This window comes from Rousettus aegyptiacus, unplaced genomic scaffold (assembly GCF_014176215.1).
Source record: "Rousettus aegyptiacus isolate mRouAeg1 unplaced genomic scaffold, mRouAeg1.p scaffold_m13_p_5, whole genome shotgun sequence".
Taxonomy (NCBI): domain Eukaryota; kingdom Metazoa; phylum Chordata; class Mammalia; order Chiroptera; family Pteropodidae; genus Rousettus; species Rousettus aegyptiacus.
In genome coordinates this window covers 68,517,597-68,537,485 of record NW_023416308.1, presented here as the reverse complement: position 1 = coordinate 68,537,485, position 19,889 = coordinate 68,517,597, and the positions used below count along the sequence as shown (strand labels likewise).

At 35.8% G+C, this 19,889-nt stretch overlaps 1 protein-coding gene across 28 annotated transcripts in view; it reads right to left on the bottom strand.

Moving 5' to 3' along the window:
- The window catches only part of DLG2 (discs large MAGUK scaffold protein 2), a 1,668,408-nt gene that overhangs the window by 266,643 nt on the left and 1,381,876 nt on the right, over positions 1-19,889 (bottom strand). For all 28 annotated transcript variants that reach the window (XM_036221811.1, XM_036221806.1, XM_036221807.1 and 25 more), the window contains one exon: positions 4,331-4,433. In XM_036221811.1, the coding sequence (XP_036077704.1) occupies positions 4,331-4,433 (103 nt within the window). The remainder of the gene's footprint in view (positions 1-4,330; positions 4,434-19,889) is intronic.

Sequence of the window (19,889 nt, the reverse complement as noted above, 5' to 3'; positions counted from 1 at the left end):
CAGAGCAGCAGCTACAGATTTTCTGCAATTTGGGAGAAAGTGTTGCTAAAGGTTTTGTAACCAAAACAAAAAAGGCACCATCTGAAAACTGAATCAATGCCAAATGTCCAATGTAGGAATTAACTTACCGTTTCTGTATCTAATATCAAACTCCAGGCCATTTATTCAATATTTATTTAATGACTACTTCTTAAGCACCTACTATTAACATTTGCCAATACACAGAATATATTATATTGTACTTCTACAACAATGGAAGGCCCATGTGATAACTCTTTAATTAAGCATGGTCAAATTCATATTGAGCAAATTAACAGAGGAGATAAAATGAGCAATAGAGGACCCTTGCCTTTTAGAAGCTTACTTGAGTGGAGAAGTGTGCGAATCATGATAAGGGACACACCAGGTATCTGAATACGGGTCTAGGGAGCTCAGAGGAAGAATAAGTCAGCCTTGACCTAGTAGATTAAAGACGGTTTCATAATGAAGTTGATGTCTGAGGGCCCTTAAGATGAGTAGGAATCCTACTGGTAGAAAGGGGCAAAAAAAGAATTCCAGGTAGAGGAATCCACGTGAGCAAAGGCCCAGTAAAATGACAATTTGAGATCAAGTATAGGAGCAGGGAGCAGTTCTATGCAGCAGTGGAAGAGAGGAAAAGGATTATACTGGTGCATGGTGGTGAGGCGAATGGGGGGGGGCGTGAAAGTTGGATGGGATCGTATTGTGAAGGGCAAGAAGTTTGTGCATAGGCACATTGGGGTCATATTTTTTAGAAAGATAATTCTTAAAGGAATGGGGAAGATGGCTGGAAAGGGTAAAGAAAGGCATATATATGTGTATTTAGATGGGAGGTAGGGTGCTGTGGGCATTATATTCTCTTTTTAAAGTTGTGTCGGAGTAACTTCACTAATTGAATGTAGGTCATTATAAGTTTTACAAGAATTAACTTTACATATGGCTTAAGTAGAATTAGTCCCGATTTTTAAAAAAAGAGGAAAAATGACTTCATTATTTTCTTCCTATTATTAATATAATATATATTAATTTCAAGCTAGCATGTGATATGAATTGGATAAAAAAAGACAGTAAAAATGAGTCATAATCACTCACCAGAAGGAAACATTGTTTGTATGTGACTCTTCAAATTTGGCTTCAATTCCATCATCTAGAACTAGACATTGAATAAGATCGATGATGGACAGAGTAATTTAGACAACTAGTGCCAAAGTCTGAATTAAGCAGAAGTGAATATAACAACGTTGGCCTTTCTTTGGGCAGTGAAACTTACTAAGGAAGACATTTATTGCTATATTATAATATTTATAAATTATTTATAATTATTTCAAAAAATGTGCTAAGTGCTATGAAAAACACAGTGGAAATGGTTTTATATTTTGCAACACCCACTTGTTTAACACTTATTTTCTGCTTTGAAACAAAAATGAAAAAGTGCTAGTAAAGTATATCTCTGCAGTCTTCGGTTACCTTCAAATGGAAACTCAAGTACTGAAAAATGGTAAACTTTTATTCATTAATTCAGCAATTCTTTAAAAAATACCAGTTATAGCACAACACTGAAGATATATTTATCAGTGAACAAAATATAGGTTTTATGTCTGTATGAATGGAGCTCACAATCTTATGTAGTTTATCAAGATATTCTTTCTTCCTCCTCCCCAGAATGGAAGTCCCACCTTTTTTGTAAGGTCTGGATCTGTTCTCTCACTTCCACAAAGTTCTCTTTGCACTGTTCTTGCTCCTGCAGGTTTATCCCTTCTCTGACATTTCATATTTGTTAGAGATGGGACCATTATCATACAATTTTGGTCCTATGGCATTAGAAACTTATCTCTGTTAACTGTCTCAGTTCTTTCTCCTCAATAAGATAAAAAATTCCTTAAAGACAAAGGCTTAGGCTGGGCTAAGGACAAAATTTTTGAATATTTAGTAATATTGAGTGAAGCATCTAGAATATTCTTGGTAAAAGCATTTTAATGTAAATGAAAAACTTATTCACCAAAAGTGTGGTTCTTGATCATATTAAGAGATGTCAATAAAATCTGTCTTAGTAAAAACATCTCAAAATACTGCTGCAAATGAAGAGGACCTGGTGAGAATTTCCCTCTGGAATGTCATGGCAGACTCTTCTTTTCACTCGTTATTTTAAAGGTAAATTTTTCATTTTTTTCTAAAGATATTGTATACTTTAAATGTCTCTAAATGACCTAAACGACAACCTAATTAGTTTTCCATTTCAAACAATAGTTAAATTAAGGCTTAGTTTCACATTATATTTTCCAAGGGGGAAAATGATTGCTTTGTGTTTCATGACCACATTTTAAATTGATTTAAAGCTGTAACAAATCAGAATGCAGTTAGAATACTAAAATAAGGAAGACATTCTGTGAATCTGAACTGCATTTTAGCATTTTGAAATGTTTGTTGTTGTTATTCGTAGGTTTCTTTAGAAGCATTTTAAATATCAATTTATATCATTTATAAGATATGCTTTGAACAGGCATCTTAATGAAGTACTGCATAGTATCCAAATTAAGTATATTGCTTAAAGGAAACTAAGTTGTAAGAAAGCTTAAGATGAATATTTATGCTGATAGAACTAGGACATGCTTGTCCTTTATTGTAGCCTTTAAAACTTGAAATTATTCTGTTCAAGGTTATTTGAATGGCCGTCTTCACTATTAAGAGCTTCTAACTGATGTAACTAGAGTTCTGACCCTCTTACCAGTTTGCAGAATTGTTTGAGATGAAATTTTTCAGAAACAGGAAAACAACCAGGGATATTTATACCATGTGCCAGATTAAGAGGAAGGACACAGAGTTTGAGAGCAAAAGAAAACAGCTCAAGAAAATGGAAGAATTCCTGTGAAAAAGTTTATGTGAGGTAGAATTTGTTTTTTCAAATTGTGCTAATCCAGATCTTTTCATATTCTTTTTACAATGGATACTTTGGAGCCATTTACTCCTATTAGAAGACATACCTACTAATTCTTAAGCAGTAGATGACTTCTCAAACTGTCTGGGAAGAACATGGTCCAGTCCCTTGGTGTTATCCTCCCTCTTTGGCAGTTACATATCCTCTCTTTGCCAGCCCTTTAGCCACATCTGGGCTAGGGCAATAGGAGAAAGCACTTCATAATTTTTTTGTTTGTTTGTTTTTTGTAAAGCCATAGCAAATTCTAATTCTAAAGTCAGGTAACGTGAAGACAATATACGAAAATACATGTAGCGGAATGTTTTCTCTGTTCTCATGTAAAACGTGTGTTTGGCTGCCATTAATGGTAAAATTTAAGATGTCACAAGCAAGACGTAAACCTCAGTCTTCCAAAACAATACGCCAATTGCCATTAAAAATTTATTTGAAAAGCCAAAGTTCTATGAACCCACATGCACAAAAGCTCTTCCTTGGTGGCATCTTGTATTTTCATGTTTGACTGTTTAATATTCCTCTCTGCTAACCATGTAGACCAAAAGCAATTAACTACACTTTTTGAAGACAGAAGCTATATCCTCCCTCTTTTTTTGTACAAAGTGTAGCCCACAATGGTGAGCTTAACTGTGTTTCGTTTACAAAGGCGCAACCTATATACAAATTTGCTAAGAAATCAACTATATAATAGATAACATCCCAGTTGTCTCATTGAACCTCATTTGATCACAGAAACAGATGTTGAAACAAACCAAAGAGCGGGGTATGGCTAATCAAATTTAGAATATCTCATCAAGTCTCAGTCAGCTAATCTAATTTATGATATCTAATCAAGTCTCAGGGTTTATGGAGATATATTCCAAACAAGTAGCAGAAAGGAAAAAAAACAAAAAAACAAAAAACAAAAGAGAGAGAGAGGAAGAGAGAAAAGAAAGAAAATCTACACCAGAGACCTCTCAAAACCATGTTAGGGTTAGGAGTTAATGCCACAAGGAGAGAATATGGTTGGTTTACTAATCATGGTCTATTTCTGTGCATGAAATCTCTTTCTTGATTCCTAAATCTTAATTGTTTTTATAGTATTCATTGTTGACCAAAGGGGTGTACCAGATTAAGTATATAAATAAAGTACAGCTGACGTTAGTTGTTATTTATTGGAATTCGTATTTCAAACAGGGCCTTCCAGCTGTTTAATTTTTCTTGGAAGTTTAAGAGTAACAAAACCTCATGTTTTTGAGGTATGAAACATCGATTTTTTTTTACAATAAGTTTTTTTTTTTTAAACCCTGTTGGTGGTGACTGGTTAATACAGGTGACCAGAAATGAAGGTACACATTCATATATTAACATATCGAAACATTAGAAGTTTGAGTTCTTACTGACCTTCAGGTTGGTATTGTGCTATAATTGTCACCGTCTGTCCAGCCCCCTTTAGTGCTGCAGCAGCCTGTTCATGGGATGCTCCACGGAGGTCAATGCCATTCACCTGGAAGACAGGAAGAAAGAATAAAAACATTTTCCCTCACCGAGAGGCTGTCTAAGATTATGTCACCTGCCTCAAAACTTCTCATGCATTTGAGACCCAGGCATTTGAGTCTTAACTTAGTAGGTTTCATGCTCTTGAGAACTTTTAGTTAGCTGACAAATGAAATTTCACCTTGTGGTGTTTGTGCTATGGTCTGACGGGGTTGAAACTTTTTTGTACCCACGTCCACTGGGATGTTAGCGTGTACAATTAATATGCTTCTGTAAGTTTCCTGGATTTCTGGAGTAGATAGTACCCTTCAAAATTGGAGAAAAAAACAGGAAAACAAAGAAGAACACATGTAATATACCTAGATAAGTATGTGCTGACAGATTAATATATTCAGATGAGGTTCTGGGGAGACTGTATGGAATGGGGCTGGCTGTCCGCCAAATCCTCCTCTTTGGTAATGTGCCTGGTCCTGTCATTCTGAGCTTGGTTAGATAGCCCTGAGCCTTGTTCCAAAATAAACTTAACTGCCCCATTTCTCATGCACAATTCTAGCATGAATTATGACAAAATGAAATAAAGAATGTCTGGAGTTTATGTTGCTGTTGCGAACTCCCATTTTGGGGCCCATGCCAGGAGAAAAACAGAGCATCTAAAAAACAAGCACAAAGCTCTGCCATGAGGGAAAAATTATTCTGAAGTCAAATTTAGTGAGAAGAGAAGCAAAAGCTAAAATCTTCCTCGAATCAATTCAGTCTGAGTCAACACAATATAATTACTGGGTGCTTTTCAATGACAGGGCTCTCTGCCCCAGGAGAGGGACATAGGGTGAGGAACAAAGAACAACACAAGCTCCTAGGAAGCTTTTCTGCTTCGACTGAACACACAGTAAGTCCAGTTTTCTAACCTACACACAGCTAGGTTTTTATAGATATCAGAATTCTGCTTCTTTTTATTTACAGGGAAGGTGGCTATCGTTTGTGAAAAAGAATAAAAGAACTCATCAGTGTATCTACACATGAAGTGTAGAATCTTATTGGGCCTCTCATCAATCCTCTTTGACAACGACATTGGGTGTGTGTTCGAGGGTGACCACTGCGTTTCCCTATCAGGCTTGGAGCATCAATTCTACCTTCTGATCCTCTCATAATAACCTTGTTAAAGTTTCCTTATTAACATTTGTAATTTTTCCGGCCTCTTCCCTGGCTTTCTATTCTGGTGAACTCCTTAATGAGAGCATTGATTACATAGTAAATTGGGAAGTCCGCTAAGCTAGGCTTGGTCTGGTTGTGCCACTCATTAGCTGAGTGATTGTCATATTACCAGTCCAAGCCTCAATTCTCTCCTGCTTCTTAGAGTTAGACTCAAAGAAGTCTTAGAGTCTAACAGGCCCTCAGAATTCAGATTTACTCCGAGAAGATGACAGCCATTTCAGAGACTATCCAGGCATTGGTGAGTCAGAAGTATGACTCAGAAAGCCGGAAGAGACAGGAAAAGTAATTTGATCTAAGCTCCTGCCTACAGTAAGCTGAATACACAAATGTCATGGACCAAATAATCTCTTCTCTTTTCAAACAATTCGAGTTAGCTTTTTATTAAAAAAATGATACCTGATCATGGTAAATGAATTCTAATGTTTCAGAAAGGTATAAAAGGAAAAGTAAAAAGTCACTTCATCATCCGCACCCCTGTGGTAATCACCATGAGCGATGTCTTGAGAACACTTTATAGAAATCTACTATATACATATGCAAGCACATGACTTTATCTCTGTTTCTTTCTCTCTATATTTTTAAATATATTATCACCTTTTTATTTAAATGAACAGAATCACATCACATATAATTCTATATCTTATTTTGTTTTGCTTTTTATTTAACCATGTATCTCAGACGTCTTCCATATCAGCTCACATCGATTTACCTTTTTAATGAGAGCTTATTCCATGGTATGGATGTATCAACATTTTATCAATACAATCCGTGTTGATGTTGTTAGGTTTGCATCTGCTTTTTGCTACCACAAACACTATGAATGTGTTTCTGAAGGATAAATTTATTAGAAGTATACTTTCTAATCAAAGAGCATGTATATTATTCATTTCTTTAAATTTGCTATCACACATTTTAAAAATGATTATTCACTAAACGAACAGAAATTAATAAAGAAAACAAAAACAGGCCATAATCTTATTGCCCAGATAATATATTGATATAAAAAATAAAATTAATATATGCACATAATGCACATATATGAAAATTACAATATGAAGCAACACAAAAAGGCATAAATATAAAAGGTTCTCCCTACCTTTTATTATTCTCTCCAAAGTAACCAGGTTGATAGCTTTTTGTATATACAACCAATTATTTTTGTTATGAATATAAGGTTTATAAAATTATAATTTTAAAATTTTATACAAATAAGATATTTACACATTATTTGATACCTTGTTTTTTCCCCACTTATTAAGATATCTTGGAGAGCGTTCTTCATTTGCATATTCCTATACATTGTCTCATTCTTTTTGACAGCTATAGCAGTGTTCTATTATTCAGTGTCAAACAATTTATTTTATCAGTGCAAGGTAGACAGGCCCTTAGGTTGCTTCAGTATTTTGCTATTATATACAACACTGTAATAAATATCACCTAACAATAACTTGTTGGATAAAGGGTATGAGTATTAACTCCTGGTAGCTATTGCTAAGTTACCTCCAAAACTGTAGAGTTATATGATTGGCTACTTCCTCACACCCATAAAAATTGCACATACTCCAACATTTGACCTTTGCCATTCTGATAGGTAAATAATTGTATTTTAAAATTTTGCATTTCTTCAATTATGAAGAAATCATAAGCACCTTTTAATATGTTTGTTAGTTATTTAAATTTCTTTTTGCATAAAATGTCTGTTGATTTATTTTGCTTATTTTTTATTTCGATAGTTTGCTCTTTTAAAAATTTATCTGCATATTAAAATATTAGTGGTCCATCTCAGATAACTATGGCAAACATTTTTACTTATTTGGTATTTCTATTTTGTGTATTGTATTTTAACTATTTAAATTTTTCCCCCTGTATGATATTTCTTGTCATATAGAAGTTTAAAAGGTTTTATGTAATCACATTTATAACTTTGTTTCCTCTTTAGTTTTTGAGTTTTGTATGTCTTTCCTTCTCCAATTACTTGACAAATTACTCATGTTTTCTTCTAATATAACCATAGTTTAATTTTTAGCCATTTAATCTTTGATCTATGGGAATATATTTTGGTGTTTAATGTGAGAACCAGGTGGACAATCACTCTTTCTTAGACCTTTCCTTTATAGCATCAGATTTCCACATCTTTCAATATTCTAATTATCCTCTAAACTTTTCTTGGTTAGTGCATTAAGAAAGCATGGAAAAGTGAGAAGGAACAAAGGATCTGGGGTCAGATAACTGGGTTTGAATCCTGAATCCACCAGTTATATCTAAGTAACTTAGGAAAGTTAATTAACTTCTTCAAACCTCAGCTTGGGTATAACATCTACATACCAGGGCTGTTGGATGAAATCAATGTGGCCTTTAACATGGAGCCTGGTACAAGTAGGCATTCAGCAATTAGTATCTATTATTTATTGCTGTGGGTATTTCTTCAAAGAGCTGTAATTATAAGTGATGAAATAAAATCTAATGGACATTAACCAAAACAGAATATAATACATGGCTTACTTTATGTTTGATTTTTTTTTAAAGAAAAACAGAATTTCAGAGCTGCAAGAGCGTTAGAAACTTGTTCATCCACCACTTACGCATTAGAGATAATCCCCATAGGGGAAGGAACTTGCCCAAAGTCACATCAGAGTTAGCCCAGGGTTAGGACCAGCCAAGGCTTCTTTCCTGTCACAGGTGTGCCCTACCCTACTATGTACGTGTTTGTTTTCCACTGGGCCAGTAATAACTAAATCTTGTTTATCTTAAGCCTAATTCTCCATGGATCTCAACATTTGCAGAGCATTTGGTGCTGCTGCTATCCCAAACAATACCACATTGCAATGTGTACCTGCTCATTTTCCTCTAGGTGTTAGCATACTTGCTCTTTTCTAATCTTTCAAACTTTTCAAGGTCACTCTGATCCTTATTTTTACCTCTGAATATTAAGTTTTAATCAGTAATCTTTGTTCAAATAACATTTTCAGAGGCATTCAAAAACAATTTCCACCACTGATATGACATTTTGAAATACCAAGTGTGACACAGACTCATATACTTATTATTTCTATTTTTCTGCTTTGGTTTGAATTTTCTCTTCTGAGGCATGGACTAGGAGATCGGATGCCATTAATTATTTTTGAGATTAACAGTGATAGTCATTGATAATATTAACTGATTATCAGACATGCTCATATATATAGGAGATATTTATACAGTCTCTCATTTAACCTTTGGAAATCTGGAATTGTTTTTCTGATTTTATAAATAAGAAAACTGAGCTCAGAGAGAATCATGAACTTCTTCAAGGTTAAATAGTTGGAAGAGGTTAAGGACTTAAAACAGTTTAACTAAAACTCTTGAGCTCTTTACCACTTTCTGCAGTTCTTCCTTTAATATCCTGTACAGTTTTGAGGGGGTATAGCTATCAAATACCAATTCTGAATTTTGCCTTTCAAGCTTCCAGAGATTGACAGCACACAATTGAGTGTGATATGTTTTCCAATGGGCCCAAGCAATTTGATTTAGACATTATGGCCCAGCTTATAAAGATCAGATCATGTAAGGCTGAAGCAAAAGGCTTTGGGCAGGCTAGGAAAATTCCATTTACTGCTATCTCCATATGTATACAATTGTCATTGGATCATAGAAAAAAAATTCTATTTGTTATGACATCCTTTCACAATCATGTTACCAATGGATAGAAAGATTAGGACTTCTAGTTGATTTAAGTAGTTGTAGGTATTTCTTCAGATGCTGATGTGAAGATGAATAATGTCCAGGGTCAATCTTTTTTCTTTTTATTCTTAAAAGATGAGCATTATTTTTGCTACTTCAGCTTCTAGGGCCCCTGGCCTGGGGCTCCAGTTCTCCAGAAATAACTCCATGTTCTCCAGAAATATTATCTATTTCTTAATATTATAGAATGAGACTTTTAGAAATGGGGAGAACTTTTGTGATCTTTTTTGACCCCCAATGCATACATTTAAGGTCATTCAAAGACATTATCTTATACCCTTGTCCCCCACCACGTTGACTTTTTTCATTTCTCACATTTGGGCACTTCTACATCCTTGCACATGCTATCTTATTTATCTAGAACACAATTTTTCATTCCTTCCTCACTGGAAAACTCCTCATAGTCCTCGAAGATTCAATCTGAATGGACTGGTACAATGTGCTTGCTTGTGAACTCCTAAAGGTAGGAGCTTATCTTACTGGAGCTAGTACCTGGCAAATAGTAGATGCAGAATAACTGAATAGGTGAGTGAATAAGCAAATTAATGAGTGAAAAATACATTCACACTATATTATCCCAGGTCAATGGTCCTCTAAGCTTTATGTGACCCTAGCTTCATATCGATGAAGAACTCATTATCTTGCCAGAAAATCCATTCCATTTGGTGTTAGTAATATACAAAGATTTTTTGTGCTGAATCTAAATGATCTTCCCTTCCTAGTACTGTCCAGCATTTAGTTCTAGTTCTGCCCTCTAAGGGTTCAGAGAAGGTTTCTTTTTTCCTATGATTTCTTCTTTCATGTAGTCCTCTTCTAATATTTGAAGATAGTTTTCTCTTTTCAGGTTAACTGAACTCATTCTCTTCCTTATCCCTTTATATCATTCTCACCAAGTGATGATTTGCCTCTGCAAATCTTTTTCTCTAGTCCATCCATTCCATTTTGGGATTTTTAGCATCTTGATATTATTTAATACCTCATCAGACACAGCTGAGTGCATATAAAGTCAATTACAGCAACATGAAAGTTAACTTATAGCTATTACCTTCTAATGTGTTCTTTGTGTAGTATCTAGAGCTAAACATGGTGTTGATACACATTTCTTTTTTAAAAATATTAATTTTAGTCATTTCCTCTTTCAGTTTAAGGGAAAAAGTGAATTAGTGTAACACATAGCCATTGCAAACAATTTGCTATTCAGTAGAGGACAATGAGAGGTAAACATACAATTTAGCACGTGGTAGGAAATAGCAGGATAAGAAAAGATCAGAATGCTCTGGGACCCAGGGGAGCAGGCCCTGCTAAGGTATGAGGAGGTGTGAAAAGGCTTTCTGGAGGAAGTGGCATCAGATACAAGATCGAAATGAGTTATCCAGACAGTGGCGTGAGGAGAGGGATGGCCAGAGACGTATTCTAGGCAGAGGGAGGCACATACAATGGTCCGGAGGTGAGAAACGATCTGGCACATGTGAAGAAAAGAAAATAGTTGTTGCTGAAGAGTAGAGAGGGGAGAAAAGAGAATGGGAAACAGGTGAGAGATGAGGTAGGAGAAATGGCGGTGATGACGTGGGTGATGATGATAATGATGTTGATAGTGGTGACAGCTGACATGTGTGCTTACTCTGTGGCAGGCCGCATTTAAAGCATTTTCTGTATACAAACTTCCCTAAGCCTCGTAACAGCTCTATGAAGTAAGAATGAGTAACAATGCAAACTTTATAGAGAAAGATGCTGCGGTATAGGCAGATGAAATAACTTGCCCAAGGTTTCACTGCTAATATATGGCAAAGCCAGAAATTAAACCCAGGCAATCTGGTTTAAAAGTCTGCATTCCTAAGCATGACACATTACCGACTCTCAAGACTTTGGTGGTACAGGCATGATAAGACACTTTATTAAATTTGGAGTTTATTATGGCTGCAATGCATAACCAATCTTCAGCTTAGAAGTGAGAAATAGTCCACCATCACTCATGTACCCCAGGAGTGCTGGAGAAAATACAGGGAATATTCAGGAGGCATGTGCTATTGCCAGCCCCACTAAAAGCCTCCCAAGCTGAATCGATCCTTTTGGAGACGCTTCTCAGAAGGCAGCACCACTGACTGTGGCTGTTGATGTTTTCCATCCCAGATTATGTCATCTACCTGCTATGGAAACAGTGCTATGGGAAGAACACTGAGTTTACACTTGAGAAGGTCAAGATTCAAATCCTGGTCTCATCACTGACCAACTCTATGACCTTGAGTATTTGGATAAGTTACTTAACTTTGACCTTCAGTTTCCTTACAAACAATGCAAATATAAACTGTCATTTTGCTGGATTGTCGTCTGGAAAATTAGAGATAATGCTAATAAAGTACTTAACACCTGGTACACTGAGTAAGTAATCGATCAACAGTTGCTATTTGTATTATAGCATATGCATTTTATATGAAATCTAGACTTTAAAATGACTTTTATTAGCAATAATAAAATTAAAAAATAGATTTGGTATAAGATTGTCTTGGAATAGCTAAGAGTAGCTAAGAACTACAAATTTAATTGAATTGTTAAAAAATACAAAGGAGTGACCCAGTGGAGAAGGTCTAGATAATTGACACTAGATTCCAATTAGAATTAGTCAAGTACAGAACACAGGGGACTATTTCAAGCAAATTATTTCACAGCTGGGGGTCTGTTTGGTATGTGGCAGGGGGCAGCAGAAAGAAACTGGAACAGAATCTGAACTATTTCTATTTTCTTCAGAGAGACAAGAGATAGTAAGATGAGCAGATGTATCACCAGTGAATCAAATAAATGTAAAGGCTCCATATTTTCTCAAGAGGAAAAAACAATCTATTTTCATTTTCCTGAAGTGATGAGATGTAGTGAGGTGGAAATCTTGGTTCAGTTGAAAACTCTGCCACTAGCTGACTGAGGCCAGTCGATAAGCTGCTGTGGAAAATGGAAGGTGAGAGGCCCCACCACCTCTAGGGTGTCCTGCGATTCGAACTTCAATGATTTCCATGGTTTAAAAATAACATCACAAAAGTGATTTACAGTTAGAAAACTTTCCCACTTCACATTTCTTATTAAACAAAGTGAGACATAAACAAACAAGTATAAAAAAAAAGCATTCATGTGTATTAACTGATCCTTATCACATATATGTGAGGGAAGCAAGGACACTATAAATAACCCTTTTAAGCTTGAATTGTGGGTTGGTTGGGGTGGTTGGCACAGAGCATGAAGATAGAGAAAGGAAAAATGGTGCCAGCAAAAGTGGACCTTGAATGCTAGGTTGAAAAGTTTTGTCAATAAGAGGCCAGGGGAGAGTTTTTAAGAGGCATTTAACACAATTTGATATGAGTTAGGAGAGAGCATGGGGAATAGCTATGGCAACAGTGAAAAGTTGGGGTTTAAGTGATCATAAATAGGGTCATCAGATTGGAAGCTATTACAGTATTACAAATGGTAGATGATAAAGACCTGAACTAAAAGAATGAGAATGGAAATGAGGGTGGGAAATGGGGCCTAGACTTGAGAGAGGACACAGAAGTTTTTATATAGCTATTCTCCTCAAATACTTCTGGGAACCAAATAGAGTTTAAATAATATTTATAATGTTAAATGTGTAGCCATCCAAATCTTCACTTCTTTAAAATGACTTTTTCTCTTTCTCCTTGATTCAAACTGGCCTTATATCCACTTGATTCTTCTTTTGCCTTATCTTTTCACCTTCGTACATACTGTACAACCACTTCTTTAATCATTCAGCTCTTAGGACAACAGATTCTGGTCAGCATCAAACAGTTTTAGAAACAAAGCCTCAGATCTGTTAACCACAGATAGAGTTTTGGTCAAACTAAAGATACCATCTTGACCTCAGCTGAGTTTCAGCTCCAGTCCCATGAAGGCTGAAAGACCCTATGGGCCACATCTCCTTGAAACCAGACAGAATCACACCATGACTGACATTAGGACTTGATGCAAAGATCAAGTGCCTCCTACCCAACTCCCTTAGCCAATAATGAATTTTCTTCTATACAACTTGTCCCCTAGAGTAGTGGTCCCAAACTTTTTCAGCACCTGGGACTGGTTCTCCTATGAGAGTCTAATGCCTGATGATCTGATGTGGAGCCGAAGCTGTGATGCGAGCATTGGGGAGCGTCTGCAAATACAGATGAAGCTTTGCTCACTGGCCCGCTGCTCACTTCCTGCTGTGTGGCCTGGTTCCTAACAGGCCACGGGCTGGTACCAATCCATGGCACAGCGGTTGGGGACCCCTGGAGGCCATTGGGGAGCCAGGTCTTTGAGTACTGCCTCACCTCTCTGGGCTTGGCTCCAGGTAATTCATTTAGTTTAAGTCATGTTGAGTTTGCTGTGTTTATAGGACATCTGCAGTTTTACAGGCAGTTGGAAAATATAAATCTGGAGTTTGAAAAACAGTTAATAGTAATAATCATTTTAGTCTTGGTGTTTCTAAGATGAATCTGACTAGACCCAATCAGATGTAGAAGAGGCTTGTTGTACAAAATGGGGATAATAAGAGTACCCATTTCACAGAGTTGCTATAAAGTTAGATTAGCTAATACATGTAAAGCACTTAAAACAGTACCTGGTGTATAATAAAACAAATAATTATTAGCTATTAATGATCTCTTCCCTGAAACACACAAAGTAAGAGAATGACCTAGGTTAGTATTAAATTATCTCAGTAAAGACTCAGCAGACACAGAATAAGTGCTAGTGTTATAGACATTGAAGAAAAGAACTGTGATGCTCTGGAAAGCACTATTCTAGTAGTTACAAATCCTGGGTTTCAATCCCAACCTGCTGTTAGCTTATTTAACTTTGGGAAGTCTCTTTAGCTCTCTGGCCTCAGTTCCTTCATCTAGAAACTTCATCTAGAGCTTCAAGTTAAATCTCCGAGGTCCTTTCCTTTGCTTAAAAACAAACGTAGTTTACGTGCCATATGTATTTTGTTGAAAATTTGAGAAAAACAAACAGTTCATTCAGTGTTAAACTTTTCCAATGCCCTCTAGCACATCTCAGAGTGAATAAACTATAAATTATATCTGAAGTGGAAATTTCTAATTAAGTTCCTTTCTCCTCCTGGAGGCTGTTATACTCGGTGGCGAGTGATAACATTTCTGACAGTAGCTGCATGAGAGCTCAATACCAGAATGCTCTTGGAGCAGAGGCAAAATGAAAAGCTGATATTGAATATTTACATGTCTTAGCAGTTAAAATTAACATGCCTTTTAAATTTGGTTCTTCGATGCAAAAAATTGGCATATATTAAAAAAAATTAAAAAATGTTTCGGTTTACCAGAGCATTTATAGAGGGCTAATCATTTTGGAGTCTTTAATTGAAAATGATAATATATAGTTTGGTCATCCGAACCCAATTACTACAGGCTGAAACACAGTAAATAATTTTTAAAATTCATGCATTTTGAGTAATAAAGTAACTAACTATCTTTATAAGAACATGTAATAAAAATAGTTGCAACCTCATAATATACTATACAAATATAACATGATAATATCTCCAGCTCTGATTTTTCTCTTGACTCTATACTTGTAAATCTGTCGGCTTACTTGACATCCCCAGTTGGTTGTCTGAGAATTTTGAAACTCATCACATTCAAAATCAAACTCTTAATTTTCTCTCAAATGTGTTTCTAAGGAATTTTTTTCACTTTCAGCAAATAGTAATACCGACATCCACCATTCAAACCAGAACCAATGTGCCAACCTTATTTCTCTTTCCCTCCCACCTCCCCATGTAATCCGTCATGTGTGTTTATCCTAGCTCCAAGCCATACTTCAGTTCCATCCACTTTTCTCCAACTCCAACCCTATACCCATTGGCCAGGCCACTATTCCTCCCTGGGGATACTGAAATAGCTTCTCTATTGGGTTCCCTGCTCTCACTTTGGATCCCTTACCCTCCTCTATCCATTTCTGACACAAAAGCTAGAATGATCTTTTCAAAATGTATATCAGATATCATGTCTCTCTCCTGCTAATTTTTTTCCATTGGCTTCTTGTACTTTAAATAAAATCGAAGCACTTCGCCTTGACCTTGTCCCATTCATCTGATTCCATCTCATTTCACTGCCTCCCTCACTGTTCTAAGCTACAAGAGTCTTCATTCTACTTTAACTTGCAGGAGCTGTCTTTATGAGTATAGGGCTTTTCCTTAGCTCTTTTCACAGTTGATCCCTTATTTTCATAAGTCTCAGATTAAAGGCCAATTCCTCAGAAAGCTCTTTGCTGACTACCCCTTTAAAATAGCCTTCCAGACTATCTTTAGCATCGTGTTTTAATTTCTTATAGAACTTAGGCCTACATGGTATTTTGCTTGTTTATTATCTCACCCACCCCGATGAAAGTTTACTGTAACTAGGGACTTGGTCTCATTTACCTCCATATCTCTAATACCTGGAATGCTATGCAGATACTTAATATTTCTTGAATTAATGAATTATTACATTTGTTAGGCCATATAACTTTACTTAAATTATTAGAATATTTTCGACAAACTTTTATGCATATTATTATGAGCCAGGTACTGAACAGAGGCCTTTTCAGAAGGAATTTGTCATGTAGGGAGAGAATGGTCGATTAAACTGGACTCAATGGATCAGAATTTTTGAGGGTGGGCTCAAGAATCTTTGTTTTTGAAAAGCGTATGACCGACGATCAGTTAGATGTGGAGACCTCTTGTGGAGATGTAGCTCTTTGTTCTGCGCACTCTTGCTGGCCCATCATTTATGCTGTGTTTGATTTCAGTCTCAGGTTGTGCAGTGACTGTGCAGGTTTGTAAACTGTTCCTTTGGGGCTCTGTCATCCATTAGGACTTGGCAAAATGGCTCAGGAATTTCCTTTAAGATATACTTTAAAAGGGAATATATGAACATGAGAATAGTGACCCATGTAATACAACCCACGACAGAAACTTTCGCCTCATTCCAGGGCCCTGTCCATCATATTGTGCTTTGTGCACGGGCCTCTGGTGATACAAATGTCTCTTAGAACCATGTAAGGCTGTAGCTATTATGGTTGAGGTATTCTTGAATCCCACATAACATATTCCAGTGTCCTTAAAAACACTGTTACTAAGGGTTCACTTACCTTCACAATGCCCAACTCCCAAAACTGCTCTGACCACAAGATCAAACTCAGGGGCATGAGGCTAAAATCCTGCCCTAAAAGATGTGCTTCTTGCCTTATCCTCTAAGCCCTCTATTCTGAGATGAGATGTGTGTATACGTTTCCAGGCTGACAGATTTCTGTAGGTTAGGGTCACGTTTGAGGCTGAGGCCTTTCCATGATGGATGGTGGTAATAAAAGCAATCTTCTGAGTTTGCTCAGCATGTTCTCCCTCTTGAAATCAGTGGACTGGCTGCAAACGCTCAGTTAAATTTTTTTTTTAAAAATGTAGATTTCTGCATTTTCTGTGATGACACTATCACTAAATTTAATCAGCTGTTAAAAACACCATCAATAGGGAATTGATTAAATAAATTATGAAATGTCCACATAATGGATTAGTATGTAGCCTTTAAAAACAACACACATGTTTAATATTCTGATACTGAAAAATATCTATGCTATATTGCTAAACTGAAGAAAAATAATTTGTAAAATTGTATATATATATGTAACCCTGCTTGTTAAAAAAGTGATATATGATCTGATAGAGAATGCCTGAAAGGTTATACACGAAATACTAAACGTTAATGGTGATTTCAAAGGGTTACAGTGTTGGGGACATAGTGAAGGAGAAATGCTAAAGAGGAGAGAAGGGATTGCATTTCATTTTATAGTTTTTAGGGGTATCTGAATAACTTTTAAGTGAACATGTATCTCCATAATAATTTTATTATTTTTTATTTTTATTTATTTTTTAGGCGAGGCAACCCTTAGTTGACCTCACAGATTGCAAGGACCTTGTCAGCTTACAATCCCTTATTTTTTATTTTATTTTTTTTTATGCCTACAGCACCTGGTCTCCCATCCAAGATCAGACAAAATTGGGCTTGTTCAGGTTGGCATGGCCGTAGACTCCATAACAATTTTAAAAGTTAGATAACAATTGTTAACTACCCAGTTTGAGGTTTGTGTTACTTTGACAATAAAAAACAAGGGCTGCCAAAGCAAATTAAAAATACAGTAATAGTTATAGGAAAATACAGTAATAGTTAAAAATACAGTAATAGTTATAGGAAAACTGAGTAAATTGAAATAATCAAATTTCAAACACTGCATAGATCCATTCAATAGATATTTACCAAGTATCTTCTTTGTGGCTGTCTTTGTACTGAGTTGTGGGGATGCACCAAGGAATAGAGCAGTGGCTCTGCCCTCAGTGACTTAGAGTCTAACAGAAGTTCTCAGCTGGATATGGAAATGTGGGGAAGGGGGAGATATTTTTTTGTTTTTAAAATGTCAGATTTTCGCATCAGTAATGACATTAATTGAGCAAGGCCCAGGTATATTAAAAGTCCTATGAACTGTGATGAAGTCATACATAGTAAAGAATTATCCTACCAAAAATGCAGTAACACTTGCAATAAGAAATATTGAATTGATGTCATTTTTCACATAAATCTACTAATTCCAAATGAGCCTTAATGAGATTGTAGTATAGGTGAAAGGAATTCTTGTTTTTTTTTTTTTTCTGTACAGTTGACCTTGTTCATAAGCATTAAAATCAATTTTAAAGAGAAGGAAAAACTGTCTCTAGAGATATACCTGTCAAATGGTCTATTCCTAAAGCATCTGAAGGGTTCGAGTGCTAAATAAAGTGATATTAAGGCCAAAATCCATTAATACAAAACTCAAACTCTGGCTGCTGCATCAGGACCCACCTGATGTTTATTAACACCATAGCTCCTCAGGATAATGGCATTCTTTTGTGTTTGGGCTTATGTATATCTTAGCACCTGACTATTGTCCATAATTACATTTTAGCATTTCTCTTACTGATCCTGCACCTAAAAATAAGGTCATCATTTTACTGCCTAAAAGCTCCCAGGAAACAGTTTTCTGAGTTCAGGCAAACTGTGTCAAGGACTCTTAAATCCTCTCTTTCAATTGCTTCATCAGTCAAAACAAGGGGAAGAAATCTGAACAGACAGAGATGCTGAAAATCAAATTGTATTTACCATTATTACTAAGATATGATATTTATGAATCTATTTTCCCTTCAAATGTCTTTTGCTTTTATTCTTTCTTATTTAATTTACTACCCTAGTTCTAAGTCTTAATCTAGACAATTGCAACAGAACCCCCCTTCCAACTATTTATTTTGGAAAAATTTCAAACTACAGAAAAATCGAAAGAACAGTGCAAGGAAAATCTATACCATTTTAAAATCGAGATTCAACAGTTGCTAATATTTTGGCACATTTATTCTCCCCCCTCCTTTCTCTCTCTCTGCATCTATCTATCTATCTATCTATCTATCTATCTATCTATCTATCTATCTATCTACCTACCTACCTATCATTTATTTAATTATCTATTTAATCTAACATCTATCTCAGAAGAGACACACATAAACACACGAACTTTTTTTCTGAACCATTTGAAATATGTGGCAGACATCATGCCATTTTCAACATAACATACTGGCAAGGTATATCCTCAGGGTAAAGATATTTCTTATATAATCACACTGTCATTATTACACCAAAGAAAGCTAACAATTCTATACCATTCATTATACCTATTCAGATTTCTTTAATTGTCCTCAAAATGTCTTTTATAGATTTTTCCCCTTCAATTTAGGATCAAATCAAGGTTTCCTTATATTTGGTTATTATTATGTCTTTGGTCTTATTAATATGAAATACTACCTTCTTTTTTCTTTAACGATATTGATGTTTTTCTTTCTCTCCTTTTCTTTTTTTCCCTCCTCCTCCTCCTTTTCCTCCTCCTCTTTCTTCTCTCTCTCTCTCTCTCCCCCACTTCCTCCCTCTCTCTCTCCCTCCCTCCCTTCCTTCCTCCCCCTTTCTGTCTCTCTTCAAGAGTTAAGGCCAGATGCTTACAAACTGTTCCACATTCTGGATTTGTCAATTGTTCCTTCCCAATCAGAATCAGGTCAAACATTTTTAGCAAAATCTAGGGAATGATATTGTGTACTGCTTACTGTATCACATTAGGAGGACCAAAATGGGAGGTTGTGATACTATTGGTGAGTCTAAGTTTGGTCGCATGGGTAAAGGCCACTAGATCTCTCCAATTCTAAAGGCACCTTTAGAATGTCACTGTTATAAATAACAATATGTAGGGTGATCTTTTGAGGCCATGTGAATATCCTTTTTCCTAATAAACTATCATCTCACTTTTTTTTTTTTTTTAGCAGCTACTGACTATGCTTGCCTGAAATAATTATTTTATTGAGGGTCGAAAAAGAGTAATTCTCTAATTCTCTATTTCTTCTAGAATCATTAGCTGGTATTTCTCTGTGCAAAAGACCTTTCCCTTTATTCTCATATTTTTTTTTATCTCTCCCTCAGTATCATTATGGACTCATATT